General features: G+C 48.0%; 1 protein-coding gene across 2 annotated transcripts; it reads right to left on the bottom strand.

Annotated features, from left to right (window-relative positions):
* Positions 1–3,789: 3,789 nt before the first annotated feature.
* Positions 3,790–22,710, bottom strand: DESI1 (desumoylating isopeptidase 1). Of its 2 annotated transcripts, XM_023535893.1 has the most exons (7): positions 22,342–22,710; positions 21,409–21,513; positions 12,438–12,459; positions 11,201–11,270; positions 8,862–8,971; positions 7,957–8,079; positions 3,790–6,320 (listed from the first exon to the last, which is right to left on the bottom strand). In XM_023535893.1, exons 1-7 carry the CDS (start codon positions 22,427–22,429, stop codon positions 6,227–6,229), a joined length of 612 nt encoding a protein of 203 aa, XP_023391661.1. In that variant the 5' UTR covers positions 22,430–22,710; the 3' UTR covers positions 3,790–6,226. The 2 variants fall into 2 exon arrangements, with proteins under 2 accessions (XP_023391661.1, XP_011367336.1); XM_011369034.2 differs by lacking the exon at positions 21,409–21,513 and having other exon boundaries at positions 22,342–22,703.
* Between the last annotated feature and the right edge of the window lie 730 nt (positions 22,711–23,440).

Genomic DNA, 23,440 nt, shown 5'->3' with positions numbered 1-23,440 from the left:
TCTATAAATGGAACTGCCACTGTCAGCCTCTCTGCTGTCAGGAAGATGAGGGCGCAGGGGAGGAGATGTGCTTAAAGAGGCTCTGCAAAGAACAGGTCAGGGCTGGTTGCTGGTTTTCATTCCATCTTGGTTCAAGGGCAGTGGGAGGTTGGGGAGCCTGTGAGTGTTGGCTATTTTTCCTCCATTTTTCAAAATTTCTGCAGTGCTTACATTGTTTTCACAGAAAACAAGTCTGGTGAATTTAAATAAGCTGAAGGGTTCATGTTCAGAGGTGGTGTTTGTGGAGGGGGTGTAGACTGTTGCTGGGTTGGTTGCTGGGTTGGCGCAGGCCCCCTTGGGATTCCCTCAGCCAAAGTCAGTGGGGACAGAGATGGGGGGGCAGCATTGCCCCACCTTGGGGTTGGGGAAGAAGGGGCTGCTGTCTCCTGACACCTGGTGTTAGTGATCTCTGTGGATCGGAGCTGAGCCCCCAGGATTGTGAGATCTTGGGCAAGTCACTCCGCACTTCTCATGCTCCGATGTGGGCAGAGAAGTCCGTCTGGCTCTGAGGGGCCTTAGGGATGATCTGATCCATAGTTTCTATTCTATAGCTGAAGAAACCGAGGCGCAGAGAGTGGAATGGAAGGCCTCGAGCAGGGTATCTGAGGCAGAAGCTCCATCCAGGTTCAGGGCTTTTCATGACCTGCCCCACCCCCTCGGTGTTTCATGTCCTGGCCCCGCCTCAGCTGGGGAGTGTGTGGAGAGGCACCCAAAGGAGGGAAGCCTTTGCAGAGGAAATGCCGGAGCTGGGCCTTTAGCATCTGGTAAGGGGTTGCTCTGAGGATAGGTGGGGAGAGGGGATTCAGGTTCAGCAAACAGTAAATTGAGGTAAATCGAGGTGGAGATTGGAAACCGTCTGCAGCGATGGCGACCCGCACTTGCCCCAAGGGTGTGGGGGTTGGAGAGGTTCGGAGACAAACTTGAGAAGGTCCTTCATAAATGTGTTGCCCCGTGGGTTCTTGGGGGGGCCACCAAAGGGCGGGGGGTGGGGGTGGGGCAAGGCATGCTCACGTGACCTGAGGTACGAGTTTGGCTGTGGTCTGGGCCGCGTGAGTCCACAGCTCCCCCTGGTGTCCATCTCCCTCACTGCCGCGTGACCTCTCCCGGCTCTCTTCAGCGGGGTAAACCAAAGGACGGAGATCTCTGCAGGGGACTCCGGACAACCTTGTGGATAAGGACCAGCCCCAGGATCCCTGTCTACTTCCAAAGCAGCCAGGCTCCATGGCCAAGGGCTCACATTAAGGGATGTGCCAGATCCCTACTTGGTTCTTTGCCTGCCCTCTCAGGCAGAGGACGTGGGACTCATGGTCCAACCTGCCAGCCTGGGCAGGCGCCCTCCTACACCATCTCCCACTCCAGAGCAGGCCCCGCCTCCACGCCTAAGCTTACGTTGCTGGAGCCTCACGAAACTTTACTACGTGTGGAGAGAACAAAGCCAGGTACCACACAGCACTTCTAGTTGCGTGTCTTCAAATCCACAGAAACATCTGCAAGGAAGTTCATAAAATGCTAACATCTCTTAGGATGGTGGAATTTTAGGTGACTTTTCCCTCTCTTTGTACTATTATTGATTGCTTGTTTTCTAAATCTTTATTATCTTTATATCATATAACTAAAGATTATTTTCATTTTGGGAAAAAACAAATGAAGAAGTCTAAGTACACCCCAAATCAAAACCAGAGTAGTCCAGTGAAAGCTTACGGAAGCAGGGCAAGTGGCTGGCGGTGGCTCTGCAGTCCCCTTACCTCTTGCTTTCACATGTTTCACAGGGGCTGTTCCATTCTGTTCCTCTTCACAGGTTAAACTCTTGGGGGGCCGAGACCAAACTAATTTCCAGGGCTTCCTCATAGCTCCAGGCACATAGCAAATGCACAATACACCTCACCGCTTGCCTGAAAACGGCACCCCCCTCCCTCCCTGGTTTTCTGATGCCCTTCTTGTCCCCCGGCCCCAGTCTGTTCTCAGTCTAGCAATTAATCCTGTCATTTATCTACAAGATCCCTCATGGTCTGGCCCATGGCCCTCCCCAGCCTCAGCACCTTCCGCCACCCGCCATGCTCTGATGCTCCAGCCACTCTGGCCTTCCTTTTGACTTGATGCTCCCTGTGCCTGGAGTGCTTTTCTCTCAGATCTACGGTTAGGTGTCAGATCAAACATAGCCCGTCACACAAGCCTTCCCCAGCCTCCTGACACATCCTCACACACTATGCTGCCACTCGGTTTTCTTCCCTAGCACTATCACCACCTGAGATTATTGATTATCTATCTACCCTTTTGTCTCTCAGCCTCCCTAGAGATCATTCCTGCCTGTGTGGGACCTTGTCTGTAACAAGGCCCAGTGCTGCTTCAAACAGTGGGCTCCCAGGGAAGTATTTGTGGGGTTGAATGAACTCAGCCCAGACTGGCTTACCATGAGTCACCAAGTCTAAGGGTAAAATGTTTTCTGCCATTCCCCCAAGAAGCAGTCTATAGTGCCTTGTCTTGTAAATTGTCCTCAGCGGAGAGGATTGGCCGAGGCTGCTGAACAGAGCTGTCTTGCAGGCATCTGTAGTCAGCAGCTGTGGGATGGATTCTGCCTTCGGTCTGATATTCAGTGGGCACCTCATCTATGCCAGGCGCTGTGCAAAGCGCTTTGCATTGACTCTCTTCAAAACCACCCTGTGTGGTAGGTCCCGTTCTCTCATTTTACAGATGAGATAACTAGACTGGCCCACAAGTGGCAAAGTTAGGACTTAAGCCCAGGGTTTGTGATCTCAGAGCAGGCACTCTTGACTCCTGCTCTGAACATGTCAGCCTTTGGGACGTACATATGTCAGCCAAAGCTACCTGCCCTGTGTCCTCTGAAGACACAGAACTTTTGTTCTTAAGCTAGCATGTTGGAAAGACACAGTTCCTCAGTGATGAGGAACATGGCCTGGGTTCCAGGGCCCAGCCACTTGCCACCTGGATAACTTAGTTTCCACACCGGCGCACCCACATCTCCAGTGCGTTGTGTGAAAGCGCCCAGCACAGGCTGAGCCCACAGAAGGCACTCTGAGGTGGCCAGCTGACCCTGCAGACACCTGCAGTCAAGCTGGCATGTCTGGTAGTAGCAGGGGGCATTCGGAGAGCTATTGTCCACCCCCAACATGTGTTCAATGAAGGCATGGTACCAAGGTGGAAAGAGACCCCAGGGGCGGACCCACGGGCCCAGTCTCTAGCCAAACCGAAACCAGAACTGAACACTTTTTCGGGGGGCGGGGACAGACGTCCTGATGGCCAAAGTCCTCTATGGCAGTGGTCCCCAACCTTTTTGGCACCAGGGACTGGTGCTCCTATGAGAATCTAATGCCTGATGATCTGAGGCGGAGCTGAGGCGGTGATGCTGGTGCTGGGGAGAGGCTGCGAACACAGATGAAGCTTCGCTGGCTCGCCCGCCACTCACCTCCTGCTGTGCGGTGCTGTGTGGCCCGGTTCCTATCAGGCCACGGACCGGTACCAACATGCTCTAGGGGAAGATCTTGGGGACAGCAGACTAGGCTTTTGAGGCTTACTCTACCACCAGCTGTGAGGTAACCTTAAGCAAGTAGTATTCCAATGGTGAAAGTCGTACACTCTTCCCTGCTATCATCATTTCTCATCGTCAAGTCTTATACCAAGCAAAGGCAGCATATCTAGACCGAGCAAAGTCAAGCTCAGAGGGAGACAGACTGAGAAGCCCGGAGTTTCTTTATGTTGGATGCAAACCCAGACCTTCAAGCACTACGCAAATGCAGCAGGCAGAAATGAGTTTATTGCATTAGAAAAAACACCAAAGAAACCAGCAAACACCTCCGTACTAGACACAATTAGTTCGACTTTAAAGGAAAAAGAATCTCAAAGGAACAAGCTTTATTTCTGGGAGGGGGTGACAGTCTCATCCCTCCTCCTTCTATCCCTTTAAACCAGTGGACCCCTATGGAGGCGTCTGCTGTGCACTACAGTTACACACATGGCTCATTTCTCACTCTGCTCACCCGCACACACCCATGTGGAGCTCGCTGGTCATAGTGAGCATGCTCCTGAAGTGCTGACAGAAGGATGTGAGGGTGGGCTGGGACAGAGAGAGGGACGTGAGCGTGGGCTGGGGACCGAGCCTGCTCCTGGTCTTCCACCGTTAGTGGCGGAGGGAGGGAGAGCCTGCCTTCCTGCAAGGCTCTGAGAAGACTGCTTGCTGGTCCCTCCGCCTCGTCCCACAAACCCTAGGGCACGGGCATTGGCACAAATGGCTGCTGGGCATGAAGGGGGCTTTCAATGAACCAAGTATCTATCTCTCAGGGGAGCCACTGAGGCTACTCTCTCTCAGTACAGCCCTGGGTCTGGAGGTGATGCTGGGAGGAGCGAGAGTAGTTGCGCCTGGAGAGGCGAGAGGAGAGAGGAGGGAGCTGGTGTTGCCCAGCCCCCTGGCTAGAGCTCAGGGTGGAGAGGTCTGGAGCGGGAGCCTGGAAGAGAGGGGGCTGGGCAAGGCAAGCTGGAGAGGAGAGAAACCCAGGTGGGAAGCAGCACGACGGTCTGGACCCTGGGAGCAACCCCGCTGAAGCCCATTCTCCTCGGTCTTTTTTGCCAGTCGGCCAACATTGCGTGAGAGCCCCTCTACTTTCTGCTCTAATGCACCAGTACTGTGCACACTGGCAAATCGGTGGCTCTTGAGAATTAAACTGCTCATTGGCAAAGTTCCAAAATGTCACTTGATTTTACAGCTGGTCATCACGGACATGCCCTTGGTCAGATGACAGGCAAACACTGAGGAGGAATGACATCTCTTCCTCTAGCTGAGACCCTGATGATGCCAACTGCTGTGGCTGACAGCAGAGATAGGAGAGGAGGCCAGAGGTGAGCGGCAGCTTTTGGAGAGGAAAGGCACCAGCTGCAGGCCAGACACCAGGGAAGAGAACATAATTCAAGTCTGAGGAGTGGCAGGAGGGACCCAAGGATGCCAGAGTTGGGACTCAGGTACCTGGCAGCTCTGAGTCCCTTCTCCACCCTCAAGTTCCCCAAAAAATGACATGAAGAAAGGGAATCTGAAGGCCTCTCCAGATTAAGAAACTTCCAGATTGTTCCCTGCCTGTAAGCTCCTAGCAGCAGCTCATTAGGAAAATCCCCACTCACACCCGCAACTATGCTTCCTTAAAGTCAGAATGACGACAGAAACTACACGTGTCTTCAAAGCACATTTAAGATAATGTAAAAATCCCCATCGGAAACGACTCTAAATTTTCTTGCCACTTTGATTCTGCATTATATCCTTTCTGCATCAGGGACATTTTCCTGGAGCAGGGAACCATGTCCCCTTGGTCCCTAGCCGAATACTGCATATTGGTCTGGGTGGGGTGGGTACAGCGACTGCAGATAACCTACATTACTTGCAGACAGAAGGCCTGGGTCTCTGCCACTGCAGCCCAGACCCTCACTACCTACGACAGGTCAGCCATGTTGAGGAAGAGCCGCCTACAGGCAGCAAGGCAGGTTCTCTGAAATTGATGGCAGATGATTGGCAATCAGTCTAGGACGAAGGAGGAATGGCTTTATCCTGTTTTCTCTGGCCTGACACTTGCTGTCACTCTCCCTCAATCTTGAGCTTTCTGGCCGCTCCAGGTTTGGCCCCATGGCCTTGCTTGGGGTAGAGGAGGGCGGGTGAGAGAGCTTGTGGCTAAGAGTTCACTTAGGTTGGGTTAGTCATCCTGAAACTGGTCCCACGTGCACCAGCTCCTTTGGTTCATTCAGTGCCAGAGAGGTAACTGCTTCTGGGTCATGGATGACGTAAAACTCACCTGGGTCCCACAGGTGGTGGCAACCTGGGCAGAGCATGGGCGGTCTCTGGAAAGAGGTTCTGGGTTGGGGCTCCCCCAAACTGCCTCCTGCTTTTTGCTAAAACAAACCCCTCCCTTTATCCAGTGTGGAGGACGCTCAGGAAGCAGCGTCAAAGTGAACTCACAGACAAGACAGCCTTAATAAATTAGTATAATGCTATTAGAAGGGATGGCGTTTTGTTCCGTTTCTTAGCAGCATCGTCCTACATGCAGCCTGATGATCTCCTTCCCTAGGAAATTTAAAAAGCCGTCCCCTGGTTGTTAGCTCTGATGTAAAATTATAAAATAGAAATCTGGTAGGGTTTGTTTTGTTTAAAAAGGAAAAGCCCTGTGAGGCAGGGTGGGCCCATGCAGTCCTGTTAGCTCTGGCCATTGGGTCGGCCCACGGTGCTCCCTCCGGGCGGCTGGATCTGGATGGAGTCCAGGAGGGGTCGCAGGGCCTGCCCGAAGGGCCTGCGGAGAGAAAAGACACAGGAGCTGGGGCGGGCTGTGGGCGCAGACTGCCACGGCCAGCGTGCCCCGCTCCACCCACGGGTGCAGCGGCACCACCCCCCGGGGAAGAAGCTCACTGTCACCTGGTTTTATGTTCTCACCTACCTCATACATTGTTTTTCACAGAGGGGGTCTCTAAGGAGCCTGCTCTGCATTTTCACTCCTAGCGTCCCCTCAGCGGATGCTACCACCTGACCACCTTCACCTCCAGGTCCTGGTTAGCTATGGCTTGAACTGGCCGGCTACATAGAGGGCACAAGAGCTTTCTGTACTTTCTGTACTTGTACTTTTAATTCTCATGGTATAAGAAGATAAAAATAAAATTTAATGAAGAAGCTGAGGCAAAAGAGAAAGGACATGAAAAAGGTCAAGTCGGGAGTGACATTCCTCCAGGAACTAAGGTCTGCTGGGGGTACAGGGACCAGCCAGGAAAAACTCAGAAAGTGTTAATGTCACTTTGTCAAGGGCTCCCAGTTTGCTCTCACAGTAGCTTAGCTGGAAAAAACATCGCAAACACTGTAGTCTTAGAGACTTTCCAAGATTACCCCAACCTTAAAACGAGTTGCCCACAATGCTTCTCAGTTCCTGGTTTTCTTTTGCCTTGGGTGGATACTGCCGTTTTTGCAAACTGTCCCCAAGTTCGAAGGGAATGAAATATTCCAAAGCATAAACAGATGAAACCGAGAGATTATTAACCTTAATTCAGACAAGCCCAGGAACTCTACCCATCAAATAATAACAGCAGGAACATTCCAGATACTTCAGTTTGCTCAGGGCCCCATAACCTAGATCCCTCAGTAAGGCTGTGGGGTTTAACACACCCACCAAGGAAGGCAGGGCCAGGGCTGGGGGTGGGGATTTCCTCACTGCTTGGCAGGCAGCCTTGTTTCCTATGTAAGTTTTTCCTACTCAGGTGTGAAAAACAGCTCACCTTGCTGAGCCTGCTAAACTTGCCAGGATCCCTGTTGGACAGGGCCCCAGTTCAGGAGAAACTGAGTCAGAGTCAGCAGATGAACATGGTCCTGGAGTGAGCAGAGGCTGCCTGAACGCAATCAACAGCAAAGGAAGGGAAGGGTGTGATGGCTTTGGGAGTGTACGTCCTTTTAGGGAACACTGCCTAGATGATGGCCCACGAGGTATGAGGGCAAGTAGGAAGCTATCTTTGAGGGCATCAAAGAGCTCTCGGTGCAGGGGAAGAAAAATGAACCGACGAGCCACCCTCTTAATTCTGTCCTACTCTCCGCTCGTCTGCCTAAAACCGTGTTTTCAGTAGGCACTTCTGGGGAGCGGCACGCTGCACGCGCAGCAGGAAAGACTGACGTCAGGATTCTGTACAAGTGAGTTTCTAAGTCCTGTGGTTGCACCCAGGCCAGGGTAGAGTTGGTCCAATGTCATGGACGGTGAAGGTTAACACAGGTGAGCATCGGCGAGTAGAGAAAACCCAGGCCTTCTGTGTCAGAAGCTGCCATCGGGACAGGGCCCACCCGGCCTGGGAGGCTTCTGCCTAGATCAGGCGAAGGCAGACGTGGACAGAGTGGCACTGGTATGAATGGGGTTCTCAAGGGCAGGGGCAGGGGCAGAGACAGAGGCCACTTACGTGGAGAGAACTTCAGAAGGAAGGTCAGTGATGTAGGAAGGGATCTTCCGTCCGGTCAGGAACTGTGCCACTTCGTTGCTGAAGGTGTTACAGTTGTGTTCGAAGAGGTTGTAGGCCTCGCCTCTGTGCATTGTGAGAAAGGTTTAGAGAACAGGTATGAGAGTCAGCAGGTGTCTGAAATAACTCAGACCAGGTACGGAACGGTGAGCGCTGCTGGCTCTGAGCACCGAGTTCCCTCTTCCCTCACACTCGGAAAGGACCACTTGACTCACCTCTCTGGACCACTAAAACCGGGTTTGTAGGGGAAGGAGAAAAGAAAAATGTGGCTTCTCTATAGTTCCAGAGGAATCTTTACATTCACTCTAGGGTTAGAGTTTAACACTTATTGAAATTGACTAAATCCGCTCAGGTTTGTATTTCGTCCCAACCCCTCTATAAACCCTGTTTTTGATTTTCAGGACGACACACGTGGCCAGTATGGGTTGAGAGCAGCACGTGCTGAAGTAGCAGCAGCTGCTTTTATCTGATTTTTTCTTTATTTATTTTACAGTAGAAAAGAAAGGTTTTATTAGAAGGGAAAGTCCACTTCCAGAAGTGGAAGCGGGCCTGAGCAAGAGAAGCGTGGCTCAAAAGGCCAGCAGCCGCCGATTTTGATCAGAAGGAACAAACAGCCCTTCCTTTCCTCAGAGCTTCGGCAGAAGGTATACTGGATGGAATACCAGCCGCAGGGCAACGCTCAGCTTTTTGGTGCCATAACTGCTTTCTCTTCATATTTATTCAGAAAACACTGGGCCAGACCTTGTGCTGAGTGCCCTGGGGGATGTGACCTGGTAGCTGTCCTCTAGGGGCCGATTATCTAGTCGGGGGGGACAGACAGACTGACCGCCTCCCCTGTCTCCACTCACCGGAACAGAGACTCCCCCAGGGAGGACAGGTACTCCAGAAAGATTTCTTCTGTGACTTCTGTGCTCCCCACATCAACCACAGAGTCTGGGGGCCCAAGCAATGTCCCTCCCTAAAAGAGCCAACCCAAAGAAAGTCATTAAGTCACCATTGCCATTGAATTTTTTTAGCATGGCTTTCCATGGAAGACCACAGATGCTCTGTTCCAGCAACCTGTGACTCTCAGAGCGCCCAGGGCAGGTAAAGCCCTGTTTGTATCAGGGCTGTAACGGCTTAGAGCCTCTGGGAGACTTCCCAGTGCCACAAGCTGGCGACGTGGCTAAGCAGTTGGGCTTCTTGTTTCTGGCGGGGCCATAGGAGGCTGAGTCTCATGCAGGTTGGACTCTTGATGCTATCTGCTTATTCAGCTGAAACCCAGCACCTGAAGTCTCCCTTTGTCCCCAACATCCCCGTTCATGCGGGCAGAACGGGACAACTAGAAATGGCTCCCACTTGACAGGCCATCTTTCTATGCCTATATTCACAGGGTATGCAGTCAGTGTTTCTTGTGACACACGTGATATTCCGTGACACTGGGGCAATGCAAAGGGCTGTGAGAAATGACAGGCTGGCAAATATTTCCACAATTCAACTCTCTTATCATCTGTGAGGATAATCTAACAACACTGATAGAGTTCCCCAGGTAAGGGAATTTAGTGACCTCTGAAAGGCCTACAGAAAACTCTCAGCCATGGGTTAACAGACGGCCATAGAAGACCAAGGGAGAGACTGAGGCCCAGTGGGGAAACAAGGCAAGGGGGAAGCGACAGGATCACTGGGGAGGACAGAGCTGGGAGTGGGCTGCGGGGAGGGGAGAGCGCCCCAGAGCAGAGCTAGCTTCCTGCAAAGATCATGAATTTATGCAACAGCCAGGGAGCACCTACTATGTGCCTGACATTGTTCCAGGCACTGGGGAAGATATGGTGAGCAGGATAATCATGACAGAGAATAATGATCTCAGAACTACAAGAAACTAAAAGGTCACTATTCAACTCCCCAGTTATTCACTCATATAATAAATATGTATTGAGAACTTACTATGTGCCGGGCCTTATGCTAGGCACCGGGGGTTTCATGTGGACAAAACAGTTGAGATTCTTGCCCTCAGGGAGTTTACAGTCTAGCGGGGAAGGCAGACAAAAAAATCCCATAAACCAATGTATTATTAGGAGCTGCATAAGGGTCTTGCTGGAGAAGTACACAATGCCTCCCATCTGCAGGGTCAGGGATACTGAGCTCAAATCTGAAGGACAGAGAGGCACAACCAGGTGAAGGCTCAGGGAGGTGGGCTGGAGTCAGAGGACAGGTTTAATGTCCGAGGCGTGTTCAAGGGTGGGGAAGGATATGACTTGGAAGGAGGCCACGCAGGGAGGGAGACCCAGACCACATCAGGCAGGGCTCGGAGGCCATGCTGAGCTTTCTGGCTTTTATTCCAAGAGCAACAGGGAGAGTTCTGACCTAAGCAGGGGAATGCCAGGATCAGATTTTCACTTTGAAAAGATCACTTTGCCTCCCGTGTGGAGAACTGACTGAGGAAGTAGGGTGGATGCGTGCTGTGGGCCAGGTTAGACATGAGGGTGGCCTGGATTAAGGTGAAAGCTCTGGAGAAATGGGAAGAGAGAGAGAGATGGACTGGTTTAAGATACGTTTACAAGGTAGGATGAACTGGGCTTAATGAAGGATTTGTTATAGGACGTGGGGCACCAGGAAGAAATCAAGAATGACTTCCCATTTATGAACATCAAAACGAATGGTTGCTTGGCCTTTGAGCACCTCCTGTGACAAAACTGAGATCGCTCAGGCAGACATAGTTTGGAAAAGTGCACGGGCTTTAGAGTCGGAGAGACCTGAGCTTTAGTGCTAATGCCACTTACTGGCCGTGTAACTGTGGGCAACTCACTTTACCTCTCAGAGCCCTCAGCGTTCAGCTTCATATTGGCTGAGTTCACACTATGAGCCACGCACTGAGCTGGTCATGGGAACAGAAAAGGGAGCCGGTCTCAGCTCACAAGGAACTGTCACACATTTCCCTGTGGAGACTCAGGGATAGCTCGTTTCACTGCAACGTGCTCTGTGTGACACAGAGGGACCCACAAGTGCCGTGGGAGCAGAGAGGAGGGCAGTTGGCTGGAGGGTCTGAGGTTTTCTTGAGCCGAGTCTTAGGTAGTTATGAGGAACCACGCCACAGGCCTAAGAACTCTGGGCTAGAAGCCAGATTGTACTGAGCAGCAGCAAAATTCCTATCTCTGGAAACCCCCCGGAACCTGAGACTGCAGGACAGGGTGTGGGGGAAGACACTCACGGGGGGACAGCTGGAGATACCGCCACTGCCAAAGAAGAACTCATCCTTGTGTACAACTATGGACGTGTGCCTGCAACGCAGAGAGGGGACAGAATAAGCCGAAAACTTAAAACCGGTCTGAGAAAAAGCAATCACCACACTGCAATGAGAATAATTTCTGCCCAAGGATATGACTGTGCAGCCTTATAAAACTAACCACACGAAGGCAAGATAAACACCACCGATAAGGGCTTCCCAACTTCGGCGCTATCAACATTTGCGGCCGGATAATTCTGTGTTGTGGGGGGCTTCTCTGTGTAGTGCAGGGTATTTAGTAGCATCCTGGCCTCTACCCACTAGATGCTGGTACCACCCACCCAACCAGTGGGGACAACCAGACATGACTCCAGACACTGCCAAATGTCTCAGAATTGTCCCTGGTTGAGAACCACCGCTATAGATAACGTGAGCAGAAGGGCGCCCCTAGAGGCTCACCCCCATATTGAGAAATCAATTGCTGAAATAAAGTTCTGTGGACCAAGGTGTATTCCCCGGCCCTTTAAACTCACAGGAACAGTTCACCTGGACCATGCCGAGGCGAAGACCGAATGGCGTGAAGTGGCAACCTATTTCAGGTGAAGGTGCTCATGTTACTCAGTTCGAGTCAAACAAAGCAAAGGGTCATTCTGGTCAACCCAATGTCAGCAGGCTCGAGGAGTCAAGACGAAATACTGACCTACGGTTTCCTCATAAATGGAACTGAGTGCTCAGCCACTATCTTGTCTGACAGGGATGGGTCTGGTACTGAGGGACCAGAGTAGATGTGTTTTAGGACAGACAGATATGCAGGGCTTTGAGACCTCTGTAGTTAGAAAGCTTGGTCGGGGTGGGCATGACATCATTCTGCCTTTCGTTAGGACAGACTTTCTCACCTTTGGCATTACTATCATTTTTGGCTGGAGATTCTTTGTTGTGGAGGGCTGTCCTGTGCATGGTAGGGTATTCATAGCAGAACTCCTGGCCTCCACCCACCCACCCGCCAAAAAATCTCTAGACACTGCCAAATGTCCCGGGGCGGGGGAGGAGTATGTGTGAGTGTGCAAACAAATCCCTGGTCGAGAGGCTCTGCATTACCACTTGAAGATTTATGATACAGAGAACTAGGTTTCAGGCTGGAAGCCACAGACCGGAACCGGAAATGCACAGGTTCTGCTTTGCTTCATAAACCAGTCAATGTCAGGAGTCCCACCCCACTTACCAGATGCCTTCCAGTTGTTTCCCTGTGGAGAAAAGAAGAGATTTAGCCACTTGGGACTCGACTAAATGGCCCCCCAGCCTGAGTAAATCCAGAACATCCTCAAATCCAGAGTGACCCATTATAAACCTTAAGAGGGACTTTCTAGGAAAGCAGTTCTCCTCCAATGAGGCTCTTCGGTAGTGACACAGGTATGTCGTGTCAAGTGAGTTGAAAAGTGATCAGAATCCTTCACCAGAATGCAAGATAAAAACACTGGTAGAGATGTGCCCAATTTAATGTCCGCTTTTCTTTTCCCTTTGAGGTCAATTCGACTTTGCCTTTTTAATGTCGTAGTCTCATCTATAGAGACTATAGTAAAACAAAAGTATAGAAAAGTTATTATCTGCGACTTTATTGACCAGATGTGAGGTAAAATCCTTCAGAAAATGAGAGAGCAAAACTTTGCAAGTGCCATCCATTTGAATAGTCAATGCAAATATATTTTATACCTCTAGATACCGGAAATGATGTCAGGTATGGAAACGCAAATATTGACGGATCACCGGCCTGCCTTTAAAGAGTCCAAAGTCCAATGGAAAGAGAGACAGACTTAACTAAAATACACGTTGACAGGCTCTAGAATGTGGTAAAAATCAGGTGCTATCTATAATAAAAAACTACCTTCATAAGCTGCAATTCAACCAGTGAACAAGGAAGGGCGGGGGTGGGCATTTCTGCCAGAGGGAAGAACACGTGGAAACGCACGCACACGCTCTTTTTGTTGTGAAAAGGGCTAAGGTGTTACAGAGTAGAGCAAAGGGTGCAGTGATGGTGTCAAGAGGACTGGTGGCCAGCAAGGGTGCCAGCAAAGTCGGCTAAGCCCAGACTGGGGGCCGTCCTACACGGTGGGGATGTCGAAGGCTGTCAGGCAAAAGAGTGCCTTGATCAGATCCATGTTTTTAAAAGATAGCTATATTTTCTAGAACCGACAGAAGATGAGCTGGAGGGAAGCGGGCAGAGAGAGCAGACGAGTGAGGTGGTGTCTGCAGTAGTCCAGGAGAGGTAACCGTGCTACGGACGAGAAGGAAAGGCAGTGAGAGATGGAGATGTGAGAACATTATCAACCCCTTTGTTTGCAATTTCACATTAACTGTTTACTGATTGCTAAATGTTACTTTCAACGCTTGCCCTGTGCTTTTCTAAAGGATGAAACTCTAAGCACTAGTGTAGAAGGAGAGCTGATATGCTTGTGCTTCTCCTTTAGTGTAAGTTACACAATTTTCTATCCTAAGTAAATTATGGAATTTACCTAGGGAAAAAAATGGAATATATTTATTGCCCTTTTAAGAGAACTTTTTAAATGAGATAGAAACCATGGCTCCTTCAGGATAACCTACTGATGGCTCAGCGTAGCATCATCTGAGTACGACGTAGGTTCAGATCCTAGCTTTTCCTCTCGCTAGTGGTGGATCTTGGGCAAGTTTACTCAACCTCTCTGAGCCTCGGTTTCTTCAATACAGAGTTGTGACCAGTACTGATAACGGATAAAAGATCCCAGTGTGTACACACGGAAGTTAGATAAACGGAGACTACTAGTAGATATAACAGCCTCCTTGGGGAGAAGGTTAAAAATCTCCAAAGGACAAAGGAAATTTGACTTCAGGATTGGTGGGTAAGATCTGAGAACAGATTTCACCAGCAAATTAATATGAAAGGCTGTCCCATTTTACACACAAACATTTCATTCTCCGTTGTTATGTTACAAGTCTAAATGCAATAATAAAGGAAAATAAACATAGCAGAGCCCTCTCCTCTCTTTCGGTTCCAGCCACCAGTCTGCTTTTCACTTAGAGATTTGCTGTCCTGGCACACAAGATCTCAAATGGACAAAGGGCTCCCGGCCTAGGATTTCCGGGACAGCCTCTAGAGACCGAGGGGCCGACTCTGTCCTCATCTAAATTCCACAGAGCTGGGTCCAAAACAGACTGGGTGCTAAAGGGGAGTGGTAACCCACCGAGGACAAGCATCTTCAAATACTGGCTTACTGGGCTACAAGAGAAACTAGGTTGGATTCTCATCACTTCCAGCTGACTCTAGAAGACCACCCTGCCTCCTCTTTCTGTTTACTAAAATGGGGAGATTAATATCGTGTTTTAAAACGAGATGACGGGCTGCCATTTATAAAACAGCTTGCCGTCTAAGTGGTAGCAATTTGTTGTTTATTTCCTTGAAGGCATGTACCAATCCAGTGAAACTGGCCAGATTAGGGATACTGCTTTCTTTTGCCTGTTCCTTCTCTCATTCACTTTGGGAGGAGCGCTATACTCAGAGAAAGGGCAGTGTAGTGAATAAGAACGTAGGTTCTGGTGTGGACAGGCCAGGTCTGAATCCTACCTGGTCCGACAATGAACTAATGTTCATTAAGTGACTACTATATTTTAGGCATTATTCTTGGCACTAGGAATACATCAGTATATGATGGAGACAAAAAAAAAAAAATCTTCATAGTGTTTATGGGTTGGAGGAGGGGACAACAATCAATTAATAACAATAATAAACGTAATAAATCATGTTAGCAATAATGAGTGATATAGAAAAATTAAGAGCAGGATAAGGGAGACTGGGAGTTTCAGAGATGGTGGTGGACCGCTTTAAGAAGACATTTGAGCAAAGACCTGGAGGAGGCAAGGGAAGGAGCTACGCAGAGGCAGGACAGGCCAGGTGTACAGAGGCGGGACAGGCCAGGTGTATCTGAGAGAACTTCAGGAGGCCGTGTGCCCGGAGTGAGTGGGCAAGGAGGAGAAAAGTAAGAGATGAGCAGAGGTAATAGAGGACTAGATGACACAGCACCTTGTAGAAGTTGAGAACTTCTCTAAGCCTGAGCCTCCCAGTATGGTAGCCACTGACCACAAGTGGCTATTAAAATTAAAAGTACAAATTCTGTTCCTCAGATGTACTACCACGTATCAAGGACTCAAACGCCACAAGTGACTAGTGGTTACCAACAAGACACTACAGATACAGAACATTAGAACATTTCCATCATCGCAGAAAGTTCTACTGGACAGTGCTGTTTAAATTTTAGTTTCCTTTTTTAGTTTTTTTAAAAAAGCATAATATTGTCTACCTCACAAATTTCTAAGATTAAAAGAGATGACAACATGAATATGCCCAGGACAGTGCCTGGTATATAACACGCACCCAAAAAAGGCTAACTCATTTCTTCCGGGCTTTATGATTTGGAAGTTTTGTGACTGCTTTCATAGTACCTTGGAGTGGAAACAACCTGTTTTTGTGTCTTTCTTCCCCATTAGACTACAATTGTCTCAAAGACAAGGGCAGTTTCTTATGCGTCTTTGTAATTCCGGCACCTAGCAAAGGACCTGGAACAGAAGTGCCATTCTGTTTCGTTAGCTCTGTTGGTTGACACACAGTGCTAATGAGGCCTAAATTCTTAACCCCAATCTTAGCAGCCCTGGTGTCTTATTCAAATGACTTTGCAACCCTGGCATACTGCACTCTGAGTTTGTGACTGCCCTCTCAGATGCCCATGCTCAATGACCTAGGAAGACAACTGGACAGATGTTTCGGTTCTAAGCCAGCCCTACAAAAAGAATGGATTTTTGGAAAGGGGCCTCAGAGACCATCTTGTCAGTTATTTTATACCTGAAAAACAATTCAAAAGTTGCAGGTTACAAACCCTACTTTTATTTTCCTTAACAGTCTCTGTATTGATCACTAAATTTGCCTGTAAGCTGGACACTACGCTTCCTCCTTATTTGGCTACATTAAGCAACACCTGAAATCTCAACCTTCATAGAATGGTGAGAGGGACTAGATGAAAAAAGATCTTTTTATTGATTCTTTCATTTATTTATCCACCTGCCAAACACTGGGAGCCAACAATATTCAAAATGAATTGAGTGGATTTATATTCTTTCTTAATTTAAAGTGCTTCATAGTTACCCTTATTCTCACACATCTATAATGGTAGAGTAGGGTAACTATTTATTAACATCATTTTACGAGTAAAGATGGATGGTTTGTCCAGAATAAAAACAGGAAAAAACAAGCGATGACGACGTACTTGTCGGAGCAGCTCAGGCAGAAATGTAAGGGTAGCTGCTTGGCTGTCCGCTCTCAGGAGGAAGAGAATCGGGGCCATGGCCGCCTCCACAGGGTGACAGGCATTGGAAAGTGGGACTGGACTGATCTTAAAATTTTTTTTGGCCAGACTGGGGTGGGAGTGAGTGAGTAGGAGGTGGTGGTTTGAGATCGAATTAGGGCACAAGGCCATTTGGGGACAATGAATTAGGCCCGGTGGATATTAGCACACTACGGAAGCAGCTTATATTCCCGCTAGGGTTGGAGAGCGGGTGGGTCAGATGGCTGCGTGTCTCCAAGCTGTTGGCACATCTAATGCATTGATTTTGAGGCTTATGAAGTATGCACATGAAAACAAACAGAAGACATGGAGATCAGCCCTGTTTTTTTATATGTAAAATATTTTACTGATCATTTTGATGTTAATTAGCCTTGTTTTGGTTTTTTATTTTTTAGCATGAATAACAAAAAACATAGAATGAGGTCTGCATTAGTCAGCCTTCCATGGATTGTAAGAGTAAAATGAGTATGTAAAAGTCAAAGAGAAAATACTCCATCTACCTCCTCATCAATAAAGATGGATGGGATTTGTGCAAATAAACATACATGCTGGTTGTAGATGTGCTCCAGATCGGCAGCTGGTATGCTGTTGGTGCTAAATAATGTCTATTAATAAGCATTAAGTGGGGGATGGAGAAGGGGCAGGGCCTCCCGTGGCAGGGGCTCTATGTGGGCAGCATTACCTCAACCGTCAAATGTAGCTCCAGTCCACCCAGATTCCTACCTCCAGTGATAAAGTGTTTTTATTGGCAGTGTTTTAATCGGCTGGTTGGCTTGGTCATTTGCCCGATTACCAGCGATGTGAAGGAGTTAATGTTAACTTAAATAATGGGGTTAATGTTAACTTAAATAATCAGTTTTTTCTTCTCTGGGACCGATGGATGAATAGTGATTCTAAGTGAGAAAAGGTAAAAGGAAACATTTGTATAACATAAGTGGGCTTCTGTGCCAATATTGTAAAAATCACTTTGGCAGCGGGGCTTGCCCTTTAGGCAAAGAAAGGTTATCATGAAATCGAAATGCAAATACATTGTTAAAAACTGAGAGGGTACTTCAATCCTCAAAAAAGGAAGGTTGAAAACAACCTAGTACTCTAGTACTAAGATTCCTTGGAGCCAGTACAAGATTCCTTCCTAGCATAAAAATAACTGATTTGTGAGTTCTTTTCCTCAGTACCGAGAAGGTTCCCTCTTGATCACTGCTTGTTTTTATTAGGCCTTGTAGTAATGCTTTGAGGCAGCTGTGAGACATCTTACCACTCACCAGCTTGTATTTACTGAATGCCAAACACCGTGCTAGACCCTGGGGGTACAATCGAGAGGTCCTGCCCCCAGCGGAGCTTCTAGCCCTGTAGAGATGGGTGTGGATACAGATGAGAAAACAAACCATTATAAAATAGAATGACGAATGCTATTAAAGGAGAATACAGGATGTTGTCAGAATATAATAGGGACACATGACCAAGATTTGGGGGTAGGGGGTCAGGGAAAGTTTCCTGGAGGAAGTGATATTTTAGTTGAGACTCGAGTAGAAGTTAGCCAAGCCAAGAGATGGAGGGAGACAGGGGCACAGTCTTTGAAAAGCCTGGAGGTAAAAAAGAACTGACCCGGTTCAGACCTGTTAGGGAACACAGTGGCCCTTCTCCACTGGGGTTCTGTAAGAGAATCCAGCCATAATGCTTCGAGGTAGCTTTGGGGAGAATGAGAAATATCGCTCAGATAATTTTTCCTAGGGCTTAATTCTCTTGTGGAACCCGGTTGAGAAAGGCTCATGTCAGTACGTTCAGGATGTGGAGACAGCTGAGAGCAGAGAGAAAAGCAAGAGCAGAATCATGAAGGGCCTCGGAAGCCACATCAGTTTTATTTTGCCATAAAGAAACTGAACGATCACTAAATTAATTCATTAGATGGATATAAAACAATTCACACAATGAACAAGAAAAATCTAAAACAAAGCACAATAGATGGCATTAAAACATAAAAAAACCTCCTCCTCAGATTCAAATAAATCCTGTTTAATCTTCAAGCTTGAGTTCAAGTCTCAATCATTCCTATAATCAGTATTTATTGAGTACCAGCTCTGACTGGCCACCAAGGACACACAGAGGAATGAGACAGAGTCCTGCCCTCCAGAGCTCAAGGTTCTTGCTGAAGTCTTTCTGACACACCCAGTATATATATAATTCCCCCTTCCCCATATCCCCCAGTCTTTAAACCTGAGAACAGTTTTGAGATAGGCTTGTAAAAAAAAAAATAAATGCGATTTCAGGATATGTGCATGTACAAAAACTTCAGATCAGAAAACAATCAAGAAAATACCTCTTTCTACAATTAAAACCCAAACCCTCTGCATTCATCTCTATGCACTGTAGCACAGAAAGAGGTCAAGAAATTTAAAGAGCAGCCAAAATTATCAAGAAGAACTGAAGGACAATTATAAATAGCTAATTATCTTAGGCAAGTGGTGACTATGAAAAGAAAAAGGTACCATCGGGCTGTCTGCTGGATTAGAATCCTAAGGGTAGTTCTGGGACCACTTGCATGGTGAGTGAAGGGCTGTGGAACAGGAATACCTCTATGGGAAGCATTCTAGGAGACTGAAAACTGGACAGAGTACAACTGTGGAGTCTACCTTGTTTCTGGGGAGAAGGGAATTACATTGGGCTTTATCTAGTCCAATCGCGACTGTAACAGAGCTAGGTGGGGGTCTTATAATGAGGAACTGTTATAATAAAAATAAGAGGGTATTGCTGATGAGGTCACACTAATTTAGTTTAGAAAAATAAAGGTAAGAGGGACAATCATAAATCTATGATTATGAATGGCACATATGCACTGAGCCCAGATTTTTATCTCATTCATACTTGAAACATTTGGCCAAAGATGCCTTTACAAACACGAACAAGTTACGTACTTCGCATCAATTATAAGGGAACACATTTATACAATAGAGGCGGGGTAGCAAAATGACGGAGAACATGAGCTCTGGAAGTCAGACTGCCTGTCTTCCTAACCTAGCTCTGCCTCAACAGAAAGCCAGAGGTAATAACAGGACCTAGCTCACAAAAATGTGGTGAGGATTATAACACATGCAAAGTTCTCAGGAAAAAAGGATCTGGCACATGGTAAGCTCTCAATAGATGCTGTTAATAAGCTCCTAGAAGTCATTGCAAAACTCAGGAAACAAACTGATTTTTTAAAGTTTCAAATATATTTAAGAAAGGGAAATCAATATATGGCTATTAACACAGCTAGGACATACACATCTTGAAGGTTAGTGATGTCTGGATGGGATGAAGCAGTAAGACAATGCCCATTTTCCATCAGTTTTCAACTCTAGAAAGTAATGACAATTAGCTCTGGTGACCCTATATTACTTTTGAAAAAGGCATGAAAGCAATATGGGGAAAAGGGAAAGGGAGAAGAGAGAATTAGATTTGGCTTCTCTAATCCTTACATCTCCAACTTAAAAGTCGCTATTTCTATAATCCTTATTTAAAGTAAGTCTCCTGTTATTTTCTGTCTCAGCACCCAGTTTGCTTCCTGCATAGCCCAGAACTTATCACGATTTGTAATGATTTTATTTGCTTATTTATTTTTAATGTCTTCCCCACTAAATAGCTTCATGGTGGCAAAGAACATCTTTGTTCATTTATATCATCCTCAGTTAAGCTTAACACACGGAGAGCATACAGTATGAACTCAATAAATATCTGTTAATCAATCATGAAGCAATGATCCCTAAGGCCCCTTTCAGCTAAAATCAGTAACTGTTAGATAATAGAACAAAAAAAAATGTCCAGTGTAAAGGGGAAACTTTTATTTTGGGGTCTAGGAAATATCTAACGCCTAACCAAATGGCTCCATTCCAAGAGGTTTAGTTAGAACTTGATTGATGACATTGATTAGTAACGAGCACCTTCCTCAAACAATGACTTTGTAAGTTTTGCTTTCACATTTGCTTTACTCATTTTAATAATCCAGGTCTAAACTTCTGTCCAATACTGGACTGGCTACTTAAAAATGATCTGAAGAGCTTTTTAAAAATACAGATTTTTGGACCAAAACTCCAGAAGAGTCTTATTTAGTACTTGTATAATGAAGTTCTAGAATCTATATACTTAAAACTTTGTTTATTTTAAATAATTAACATATGTATGTAGTACACAGTTCAAAAGGTACAAAAAAGTTACAGCAAAGTCTCCCTTCCACTCCTGTCTCCAGCTTCAAGTTCCTTTTTCCATAAACTACCAGTTACTAATTTCTTATGTATTCTTCTAAATAATTATTTGCCTAAGCCAAGTATTAATCTTATCCTTTGCTTTAAATACACACTTGCATATTTAAAAACTGTTTTAATTTTGTATTTTCTATTCCCATTTAACAATATATGTTGAAAATGAAGGTATCTCTATATTTTCATTTAAAAAATTTATTAAATTTATCAAGGTGACTGGTTAGTAAAATTATATGTTTTAAATGTACAATTCTATAATACATCATCTGTACATTGCATTGTGTTCACCACACAAAGTCAAATCTAATTCCATCACCATATATTTGACCCCCTATACCCTTTTCTACCTCATCTCCAATCCCTTTTCCCTCTGGTTACTATTATACTGTTGTCTGTGTCTATAAGTTTTTGTTTGTTTGTCTACCTCTGTATTTTTCACAAGCACCCTAGATAGTTCTGATGTGAAGCTGAATATAGGAACCACTCATTGGCCCAGGGTTAAGAGATTAAATTCAACTCACTACAGCACATTAGAAACTCAAGGATATTGAAAAGCACTCAAAAGCAGCCTTGCTTACTTGACCTCACTCACATGAGCTAAAACATCTTCTAATGTCTCCATAAACCAGGAAAAACCATTCAAATGGATGTTGCCAAAGCTGTTCAATTCTTAGGATCCTTTCTTGCCTAATATTACCTGGAATGACAAACCTCACAGTTTCTATGTTACACAAGACATTTTGGTATTTGGGTTATAATGAGGTTTGATCTACACTGATTTTCTCTCCTGGCAGTTAAATAATTTAATGGAGCACAACAGAAATAGTTCCCTTACTAATCCTTACTAACCGAACAGTATCCAGTCTTCCCCTAGAATTGCTTTCTTACCATCTGGGCAAAAGCAATTAACTTAGAAACTGTGGAGAAGACCGCATTTTCAGGCCGAACTTGGTGAATTCTCGAGTTCGGACCCCAGCAGACCTGCCTTCATCTCTATCCTGGGGCTACGGCTGGGTCTCTGCGCAGCTCTAGCCTTCTCTTCCCACCTACCCAAGAGACTGCAGAAAGAGTTTCCTTTTTGGCACGGAGGGAAGGCTTCCCGAGGGCCACCCGGGAATCTCCTCTGCAGTGTCCCTTTCACCACGAGGGGCACCACGCGGCAGGCATCCTCACCTCCCCTACGCCGCACTGAGGAAGGGGCGTAGAGGGCTCCCCAAGCGAGGCAGGGAAGTCACGGGGTCCCAGGGCCGGCTTACCCCACCCCTCCGCTGAAGAGGCTGTGAAAGGCTAGGGGAGGGCGTGATTCCTCTCCATGCCTTCCCCCTGGATTCAAACGTGAAGACAGGAAAGTGGAGCTTAGGGGGCCCAAACCTCAGATCCCTCCTTTCTATAACTGGGCTTTCTCCAACTCTGGGCCCTGCGTCTCCCCCAGAACCGAGGACCAGGCCTCCCCACCTCGGCCGGCCGTCCTGGCACCGTCTCGCCCGGTTCCGGCCTGCCTTCCCGCCCGCCCCAGCCCCCTCACCCAGCATGATGGGGCTGAGCCTCCGGGCCAGGCCCTTGGACAAATCGTACACGTAGAGCTTCACCGGATAGAGATTCGGCGGATCCATCGGGACCCGTGGCGGCGTCGGCCACGAAGTCCTTCTGGCACCCGGCAACGGCTTGGACCTTCCCGTATCCAACTGGGGTGGGGAACAGAGGGAGCGGGGGCGACCCAGCCCGGGCCCGGCCTGACGGGCGGGGGAGAGGCGGCCCTGCGCTGCTCGTGCCCCCGCGCCCGCCACGGGCAACGACTACTGTGAGGTGACAGAGCCGGGACCGACAGGGACCCCGCGGAAGAAGGGGCGGGGGCGGGGACGCACTCTCGCGCCTGTGCGTACCATCCTGACGGGAGGTGAGGGGCGGGGTTTCGCTGGAGTGGGCGGAGCTTTTGCGGACCGGGTGGTGTTAGGGATGTCTATAGGAAGCAGGTTGTGGGAGGGGGCGTGTCGGCTTGACAGGAAAAGTGCGCACTATGCGTGATGACGTAAGGGGCGTTGATTGGGAGAGAGCGATCCGGAGCCCGCGCTTGCGCAGCGCCCGGACTGGTGTCCAAATTGATCTTGTCCCTGCGCTCGAGGTAGGCGGGAACGGTCTGTGTTCTGTGTTGTTGCTGGCTGGCCAGGTCTGGCCTGGTTCTGTTTCGCCTCCTCAGTCTTGCGCGTTCCCCTAGCCTGGCCGCAGGGCCGCGTCAGCCAGAAGTGTGCTGACGTGAGGTGCGGAGGCAGCCTCTAGTCCATTCCTTTCTCCGGGGGACGCGGCACCGGCCTTGGAGGTCCGCCTGCGTTTGAGACTCCCCCACTGGGCGCGGCTGGCAGAGGAGTTGGGAGAGATTTTAGGGGCGGGATGAAGACCAATGAGTCTGGCTAGAGAACTGAGTACCCTGGAGCGGGAATCCCTCAAGTCCAGATGGAGCAGGAGGTGGAACGTGACCTCCACATCAGTCAGAGCGGCCACCCTGGGCCACCACAGGCCCTGAAGCGTCCTTAAGGCATAGCCAAGGCAAGGCGGCTAGATGATCCTCATGCCCATTTACTTCTGCTTCTCAGTTACCAAGCGCTCTTGAGGCAGCAGAATCCAGT

Source organism: Pteropus vampyrus, unplaced genomic scaffold (genome assembly GCF_000151845.1).
Source record: "Pteropus vampyrus isolate Shadow unplaced genomic scaffold, Pvam_2.0 Scaffold145, whole genome shotgun sequence".
Taxonomy (NCBI): Eukaryota; Metazoa; Chordata; class Mammalia; order Chiroptera; family Pteropodidae; genus Pteropus; species Pteropus vampyrus.
This window is presented reverse-complemented; position numbering and strand designations above follow the sequence as displayed.